The 9,524-nt window shown below is 39.9% G+C and overlaps 1 protein-coding gene across 1 annotated transcript; it reads right to left on the bottom strand.

Moving 5' to 3' along the window:
• Positions 1 to 530: 530 nt before the first annotated feature.
• Positions 531 to 3,608, bottom strand: LOC121974920 (chloride channel protein CLC-a-like). The gene is made up of 6 exons (XM_042526209.1): positions 3,355 to 3,608; positions 3,054 to 3,254; positions 2,762 to 2,939; positions 2,152 to 2,690; positions 919 to 2,044; positions 531 to 809 (listed from the first exon to the last, which is right to left on the bottom strand). Exons 1-6 carry the CDS (start codon positions 3,588 to 3,590, stop codon positions 714 to 716), a joined length of 2,376 nt encoding a protein of 791 aa, XP_042382143.1. The 5' UTR covers positions 3,591 to 3,608; the 3' UTR covers positions 531 to 713.
• Between the last annotated feature and the right edge of the window lie 5,916 nt (positions 3,609 to 9,524).

Here is a 9,524-nt window from a genome sequence, read left to right as displayed (position 1 = left end):
CTCGAGGACAATGCGATCTACCTCCATCTGACTCAGCTTCCGGATGGGATCAAGTGTGATTAATATTCTTTTATCAAATCTACAAGAAACCTAGATTATGTGAGGTATACGTAAAGAAAAAGAACAATTATCACTTAGATCCGCTTGATCTCTTGACACCTTACTAATTTAGAATTTTACTCTATGTTAACTTAAACGTGTAGTTTTGTCATTTTCGATTGCCTTTAGGTTCCCTACCATGTTAAAGGATGAAACTACACCCGACTTAGAGCTGGTTTGAACTGGACCTTGCTTGGACTCGTAACCGATCAACGAGCTAGTTAACTGAACCGGCCTCCCAAAGTCTAAAATCCTGAATTCATCCCTGATTATTTGATGATAGGATGAGAACTGAAAAAAGAATATAAGTAACGGAATTTTCAAATGATGAAATAGACGTTGATACCCAAAGAATTAATACTATGGAAAGGAAAAATAAAAGTAAATAATAATACTAGTTCATAAGTAAAAGGATAAACGAACTCTGTGAATTTAGAATTTGTGCACAAAGACATTATTTTTATTCATAAAGAGAGTGGGGGATATAATTCATGAAACAATCAGAAACTCGAAAAAGAAACCAAAACACTGCCGTTTCTTGTATCATTCTTCCGTAACCGCGGTGAAAATTTTGAGGTGTGATCATGCTTGACGAAATGTGAACATTATCTTCTTCATTTGTGTTTTTTGTTCGCTAAATGCGGGAAAGCAGCCAGAATGTTGTGGGCTCTGAGATCCTGCCTTGTCAGGATTCCTACGATCGGAGAAATCTGCACGTACAGCAACATCATAAATCCCATATTCATCAGTAAGCAGAGGAGGAAGGAGAAGAAGAATGGGAAAAGTGTACTACAATGAGGAGGAAGAAGAACAACTCACCCCAGCTCCCTGGTACTTAGGAATTATCAGCAAATGGCGCAAGCCCACCTGGCGGAAGAGAACGAGCGCCTTGGCCACGGACATGCTCTCCACCACTGTGTAGGGCGTTGTGTTGGTGAAAGGATGGAGGTCCACGTACATTTCCATCTCCTCCTCGCTGATGGCCACCTGCTCCAACGTCACCCCCTTCTTCGCCAGGTCCACGGACGTAAACCTCTCCCTCACCTCCCACTCCGCGCTCCGTCTCCTCTCCTTCAGGAACCATTTCTTCCTTAGCACCGCCACCAGGTGCGACCTCAGCACCAGCCCGTGCAGCTCCGCCGAACCCTCGGGCCAGTTCACCACGGGGAAACCATTGTGTCCGGTCTGCTTTAACACCTCGACGATCCGGGCAACCTTCTCGACGCTTTCGAGGCTGACGACGGTGGGCTTGGCCGCCGCGAGCTCGGCCACGGTCAAATTCCTCATCCACGGGTCCTTGGACGCTTCCAGGAACGGCAGCCCCTTGAGGTCGAGGATGATCTCGTATATGCTGGGGTTAATGGAGTCGCCCACGGTCTTGGCGATGAGGAGCACGAACATGGTGATGGGGAGGAGGAGGAGGTTGTTGGTGAGCTCGAGGAAGATGACGCAGAGGGAGACGGTCATCCGCATGGAGCCGGACATGAGGGCGGCGGCGCCGAGCACGGCGTAGAGGCCGTGATCGATGTGGATGTAGCTTTGGAGGGCGAGGGCTAGCAGGCGCCCGTAGGCGGAGCCCATGAGGATGATGGGAAGGAAGAGGCCGGAGGGGACGGCGATGCCGAAGGTGACGAGGCCGAGGACGCAGTAGAGCGCGAAGAAGATGAGGAGAGAGAGCAAGCGGAACTCGGAAGGGGTGGAGGAGGAGAAGATGTTGCGGACGGCGTCGTCGTTGGTGGCGTAGAGGAGGCTGGCCAGGTCGTTGTAGTGCCCGCTGGGGCAATTGAATTGCTTGAAGTTGCCGCTGCCCTCCGGCGTCGGGCACACTACCTCCGCCGAGCCGTCGCAGGGCGTGCACGGCGCCAAGAACGGCAGGCCGTAGAGGCAGATGGAGGTGAAGAGCGAGACGCTGAGACTCAGCACCAGCTTCGCCATTCTCCCTCTCCTGTTATCCACCCACCATTAATGGCGTCACAGTGGAATTCAATACTGCTGATCTCAAATCCAAAACAGATCGATGAATCTCGTCAAGTTTAAGATCAATAAACTCACTCGTTGATCCGGCCGTAAAGAATCAGAACTTTGTGGAGGACAAAATTGTAGGCACTCCCCAGCAATCCCCCCAGGACACCCACAAGCGCCACCAGAAGCAGGTCGTTGACATGGTACGACACCTTGACATCGCTGACATCGAAGAGGATGAGGCCGCCGCGGCCGAACAGCCCGCACCGCCCAGAGTTGCAGTACTCGATGAACCCCCGGAGCACCACCACCACCACGGCCGTGCTGAAGAAGGTCCGCCACAGGAGGGCGCTCCTCCACCACGTGGCCACCTCCTCTAGGGAGAAGAGGACGCCCCCCACCGGAGAGCGGAAGGCGGCGCAGACGCCAGAGGAGGCCCCGCAGGTGATCAGATCCCTGCGGTCCCGGTCGTTGTTGAAGAAACGGAGCCACTTGCGCTTGAGCCGATAGTCGTCGGACTCGGATCCGCCTTGGCTGAGCAGGGACGCAATGCAGCTTCCGATGTGCACCAGAGGCCCTTCTTTCCCCAGATCAAGCCCCGCAGACACTGATCCAATGCTGCCGATGATCTGCAGAATTGAAATCTCTAGCTACTTGGATCTTGAAACGGCGATTACAATTTTTGCTCTCTCGAACGCACCTTGACAAATAGCGTGGAAGCCCCAAACATATTGGGGGTATCGACTCCGTTGAGATAAGCTTTGATCTCCGGTATCCCTGGACCTGCAGCGGTGGGAGCAAACACCACGCACAGAGATGCAGCGACCATCGTCAGAGCAAGATTTACCCCTGTCAAATAGACGAAGCCAGTCACGTACCTGCACAAGCACAATACAATCCTCTCAATCTCAATCTCAATCTCAATCTCGTAACCCTAGCCACCGCAAGATGGAACGGAAACGGAAACGGAAACGGAAAAGTCGATGACTCAACTTTTGTCCTTCACAAACCGAGCCAAGTAGAGGATCTTGATGCCTGCTATGTTCTCGATGGCGAGGTTGATGAGAGACGCAATGACTCCCGTGAGGAGGCCGACGAGGAAGGCGAGCGTCCACTTTAAGAAGATGTACTGCAACACCTCGCCGCTGGATCTGCTCCTCCAGTCATGCTTGAACAGATCGTTCTCATTGATCCTGCACTTGTCAAACACACATCCATCCCAGATGAAATCGAGCCGCGCAGTCAGTCGAAGGAAAATTGAATCAGCCATTAGGATTAGGATTGACTGATTACTCGTAGTCCAAGCTCTCAATGTGCGACACCTTAGCTCCGACCACCGCGTACTGGCTGGAGGTGAGCGTCGGGGTTCTCTTGAGCAGGGGATTCCGCAGAGAGTTGCTCTCGGGATCATGCTCGCCTTCTTCGTCTCCTTCAAACTCCGCTTGAGCTGCTGCTTCTTTCTCAAGGAAAGCACTCGAGTAGTCTTCCATCGGCGAGGGTTCGACAATGGGCACGGCAGAGCTGCGCATTTAAAGTGAGGAGGGCATTTTAGGAATAATAATATTAAAGGCCGCTGATAGCTAGCTATTCGGAGGATGATAAGGGCTGGCTGACAAGTTTGCACTAAAGAAGTCTCGCTTCCCACGCTAATTTAATTTTTGCCTCTTCGAGTCCGTGATGTAAGGAAAGATTTGTGAAAAATATTAAAAGGATATTTTTCTAAATATGAAAGGGACCCCCAAAGGTCTTACTTCTATCCAAATATCAGTATTTTTACATATAACAATTGCTATTCTGTATAGATGTTACGACGCATCTGACCTGTTTAATATTTAAAAATATTTATGGTGTAATAGTGAATAGTTATTGTTTCATAATTATTATGATATAAATATTCAATTCATTGTTATAGCAGTTGAAACTATAACTTTTATTAAATCGTAATTATAATAGGATTTTATCTTGTTTATATAACTGATCGTGTCAGAATTTAATACATACATCAAAAGTGAATACTTTAGACGGCAAAGCGGAACGTATTTTTTATAAAAGAAATTAAAGTGGGATATCTCTGTGATGGTTTGGAAATAAAGAGATTTGTGTGAAATGATAGTTAATTACGATACTGAACTAGCTTCTATCCAATGAACTCTAGAGGATCAACGTCTTGCTACGTAAGACAATTTTATAATCCGACTACCAATTCCATTACGTACGTGGAAAGTAAAGAGGTCTTTTGATTTAGATTTTTTCAAGTTTAAAAAAAAAAAATTAAATAGCAATCTTTAGTTGAATTTTGCAAATGAATTAGAAAAGAAAAGCGTTCTGGCTGCACTTGTCATGGCATTCATCCAATCATATCTGTGGTTGGCCATCCATGAGAGCGACTCCACAGAGGTAGTCGGTCATCGTATATATTAATCGAAGAAACGTGGCTGAATGAAAGAAAAATTGGCTCTTGGGCGTCCCAAAGGCCACCTTATCCACTGCATATCATCATTGACACTTTTTCGATTTTTTCTTTCACAATGGGACCAATTTGTTAATTAGCAAAAAGACAAGATGAGAGTTATATATCATCTCCCCTCTAATTCAACGTGCACCCAAGGACAAATTAAATTAGAATTTTTTTTAAAAAAAAATCTAATCCGATCCAAATTTAAATTTAATTTAAAATCTTTAAATTCAAATTTGACTAACCCGACAAATCTAAATCCTATCCAAATAATTTAAAATTCTGATTTAAAATGATTCTTATTTTTACTATTTTTTATAATTTTTTATTTTTATTTCAATAATTCATTATTATCATATTAATATTAATATACATAAAAATATTTTAATTTTTAAAATAAAATTCAATTTAACCCTTAAAAAATCTACTAAATCCTAAATTGAAATTAATCCGAATCTAATTTAAAAATTTTTAACCTAAAAATCTTCCAATCCAACCCAACCGGAATCTAAAAATACCCAATCTAAATTTAATATTTTTAATCATCTGATCAAATTTTTTATTAGACTCCTGAAAAGCGACCAGTTATCCATCGTTTTAATTGTACATTCTTATCAGATCGGCATATTCTGTTCTATGTCCTCTCCGTTTTTTTTAAAAAAAAATAAAAGAGTGTTTTTTAATATTAATAAAAGAATGTATCATCTCACATGTCTATTAAAAAACAGAGGTCCTGTAATAGCTTTTTACATGAGTTATAAATTAAAAATATAAAATTTAAAAAATAATACATGGTAAAGTGATATAAATTCTAATGTGATATATATATATATATATATATATATATATATATATATATATATATATATATATATATATAATGTCATTTTATTATTCAAAGTTAAATCTAAATATAGCTTGTGTGATCAAAGAGGATGAATATCACTTATCCTTCAAATTAGTGAATATCAATTTCAAAATCATCCATATTTTTTCAATCGAAGATGGAGAAATTTTACAAGATGTCACAGTTTGTATAAGAGTGTTACAATGAGAATATTAGTATTTATAATAATATTTAAAGAAATATTAGAATAATAGCATGTAATAATGAATATGTTATTGCATATTTGCATATTCATAGCCTTAGACCCTTATTATATAGTCTATTTCTCAAAATAAATTTTTGGTACATTCTTTCCCTCTCATAGTTGTGGAGATAGGAATTATAATTAGAATTATAAGACGGTCAATCTATAATGAGACGGGTCATCCACGGCGAGTCAATAATTTAGTCAAGTAGAATGGGTTGACCTGTCATCTTAGCGGATTAGAAAATCCTCAATCCAACCCAATCTAAAGTGGATTGTGGGTTAGGCGGGCCAATTCACGAGCTCATAAATTTTTTTTCAAAAAATAAAAAAAAATTAATATCTTCAATTTTTTACTTCAGAAATATTTCATCAATCAAATGTATTCATATATATATATATTTTATATGTAAATGGATATAAACGAATATCCATGTTCGATGAAAAATATTATTTTCATTTTAAAATTATAATAAAGAAAGATAATAAATTGATATAAAACTCAATTGGGAGGAACTAATTGAGTTTCATGAACGTTTGGTAATTCACAAACTACTAAAAATGATCTACCACTATAAAAAAATCGTCATTAGCAATGGAATTAGATACGAAAATATATTTTCGTCTCTATATTAGAGATAGAATCAATATTCCATCTCTAATTTGAGATGGAATTAAAGTTTCGTCTCTAAATAGAGACAGAAATATAATTTCATTGCTACAACAGTCGTTAATAATAAAAAAATATAGTTAATTTAGAATTAATAGCGACAAAACTATATTAATTTCACTAATTAGAGACGGAGTTTAAATTCCATCGCTAATTATCATTGCTATATTTAAATATTAGCAATGGAATTGAAATTCTGTCTCTAATTAACAACAAATAATATATTTTCGTTGCTAATTATCATTACTATATTTAAATATTAGTGATAAAATTTAAATTCTGTCTCTAATTAGCAACGGATAATATATTTTTGTCGCTAATTATCATTATTGTATTTAAATATTAGAGATGGAATTTAACTTCCGTCTCTAATTAGTGACGGATAATATATTTCCATAGCTAATTATCATTACTGTATTTAAATATTAGCAACGGAAATAAGTTTTCGTCGCTAGTTAGAGACGGAATTTAAATTTCGTCTCTAAATAATAACGGAAATAAATTTTCGTTGCTTATTTTGTGATCAAATTTAGGGTTTGACCCCGATCTCACAAACTCCTCAAGTTCTCAATCTCTCTGGCAATTCTCAATCTCTCCGACGATTCTCGATCTCTCCAATGAAGTGTTCTTCGACGACGATGCCCTTCAATCTTCGACATCCTCTCCTCCTCGATCTCGAAATGATCTTCTCCCTTCCCTCTCCTCTTGTTTTTAACCCTAACGGCTATGAGCTTGGTCGACCTCGAGCTCACAGCCGTGAGTTTTTCCAGCCGCTATCTTGGTATGCCCTGAGTTCGTGGCCCCGAGCTTGGCTGACCTAGAGATTGCGGTCCGGAAGTTGGCTGCTGCAAGCTTAGCAGACCAAATCTTCCCTTGCCATGACATCAACCTTGGCCACGAGGCCTCAGCCAAGTAGTTGGTTGTAAGATTTAACCTAGTTTGGCAAAAAAAAAATACAATTCTGGATGATTTTAACCTAATTTGGCAAGTTGTTGGATTCTAACCTTGTTTGATTCCTTTGATTGAGAAACTTCTTGTATACTTATATTTTGTGTGTTCATGGCATGCTTAGTTAATACATGGAATCATGTGTGTAGTACCTTTCTTATATTGATAGATGTATGCTTAATAATATGCCAAGTTTCTTTTTACCTAAATCATTTTGTAGTACCTCTCTTGTATTAATTGCACAATTGTTAAGTAATAATCTTGTGTTCATATTGTTGTAAATTTTATGCTCATTAGAATATAATGTACATGAACAAAGATTGGATATACAATAGATTAGAAAATTAATTTATCCAAGATGAATATTTTACTGGAGTTGAAGAGTTTGTGAACTTTGTAAAGAATCATCCAAAATATATGAATGGTGTTGAGTTACATTGTCCATGTAATCATTCCAAATATAGAAATAAAGTTTTTCGTGATGAGGACACTGTGAAAGTACATCTATGTAAAAAATATTTGTTTCAAATTACTACAACTAGTATTATCATGAAGAGCTTTATTTGTTTCATTGGATTGGAATTTCGGTTGCCTCTTCATTTGACACAACTACTCTAGGGGAATTATCATCTAATGAGAATGCAATGCAAATAAAAATGGTTCATGACATGATGAATATAGTTGATCATTCCAATATAGATGAAATATCAACACCTAAAGTTCAGCAACTATATAACATGTTAAAGGCTAGTGAAAGAAAAGTGTGAGAAGAAATTCCATCTGGTCATTCTCAACTCTTAGCTACTACGAGGTTATTAAACATCAAGGCAGAATATTATTTCTCAAAATGATGTTACGATGACATTTGTCAATTGATGTCAAAGTTGCTCCTTGCTAATCATATGATGATTGATAACTTCTATAGTACAAAGGAATTAGTAAGAGATTTAGGTTTACCTATAAAGAAGATTGATTGATGCATAAATAACTGCATGATATTTTAGAATGAAGACAGTGAACTGATTGAATGTAAAATATGTACTCAACCTCATTATAAGCATAGTAGTCTTATACTAAGGGAGAAGAAGAAAAAGATTCTATGGAAAGTTATGTATTACTTCCCGTTAATTGCTAGACTTAAACGCTTGTATGCATCTGCTGTATAAGCAAGCTATATGAGATGGTATCATGAGCATGTGCATCAGGAGGTATAATGTGTCATTCTTGTGACTCCCATATATGGAAACATCTTATACAATATTTCTCTTCTTTGCAAGGGAACCATGTAATGTGAGATTGAGACTTTCTGTAGACGAATTTCAACCATTTGATCAGTCGGAACAACAATATTTATCTTAGTAAGTTATATTAATATCATACAACTTGTTGAGGTTGCAATGTTGCAAAAATAGTCCCACATTGAAAACACATGGGAAAGATCATGGGTTTATAAGAAAAAGATATCTCCACTCCATTAGCGTGAGGTCTTTTGGGGAGAGCCCAAGAGCAAAGCCATGAGGGCTTAGGCCCAAAGTGGACAATATCATGCAATTGTCGAGATATCTAAATTCTTTGTGATCCTTCAATTGGTATCAGAGTTGTTAGGACCAAAAGTAGCTAGAGAGGGGGGGGGGGGGGGAATAGCTCGTCGCGTTCGCCCGGTGGGCTTCGTTGCTTGGATGTGCAGCGGAAAATACAGAAACAAACACAAAACGCTAACACTAGGATTTTACTTGGTATCCACCTCACAAGAGGTGACTAATCCAAGGATCCACACCAACGCACACACCCTCCACTATGAATAACACTCCTTTATGGTAACTACCAAAGGCGGAGAAGCCCTACAACACTCTCAATACAAGAAGAAGAAAGGGAAATACAAGTTAAGCAAAAGCTTACAAGATGTGCAGTAAAAACCCTAACCATAACTTCTTCCTCTTGCAATAGATCCGCCTCTTGACTTGGAAAGCCTCCAAGAACCTTCAAGAACTGGCGATCACGTGCTTGTAGAGAGCTGTGGAGGAGAATGAATCGAGAAGAGATTGTAAAAGGATTGCCGAAGACCACGCTCGCTGCGGCTTTAAACCCGACGCAACGGTCGAATCACTGATCGATCGGGAGGCTGGATCGATCCACGGATCGATCCAGCGCCTATCGCGCTCGGATCAATCCACGGATCGATCCGGCGCTTATCGCGCGAAGCAGTCGATCGATCGGGACCTCTGGATTAATCCACGGATCGATCCGGAAGCGAAGCGTCAGGATCGATCCACCGATCGATCCACTGGATCGATCCACG

The sequence above is a fragment of the Zingiber officinale genome, chromosome 4B (assembly GCF_018446385.1).
Source record: "Zingiber officinale cultivar Zhangliang chromosome 4B, Zo_v1.1, whole genome shotgun sequence".
NCBI classification, from domain to species: Eukaryota; Viridiplantae; Streptophyta; class Magnoliopsida; order Zingiberales; family Zingiberaceae; genus Zingiber; species Zingiber officinale.
The sequence above is the reverse complement of the archived record's forward strand: the minus strand, read 5'-3'. Positions and strand labels throughout refer to the sequence as shown.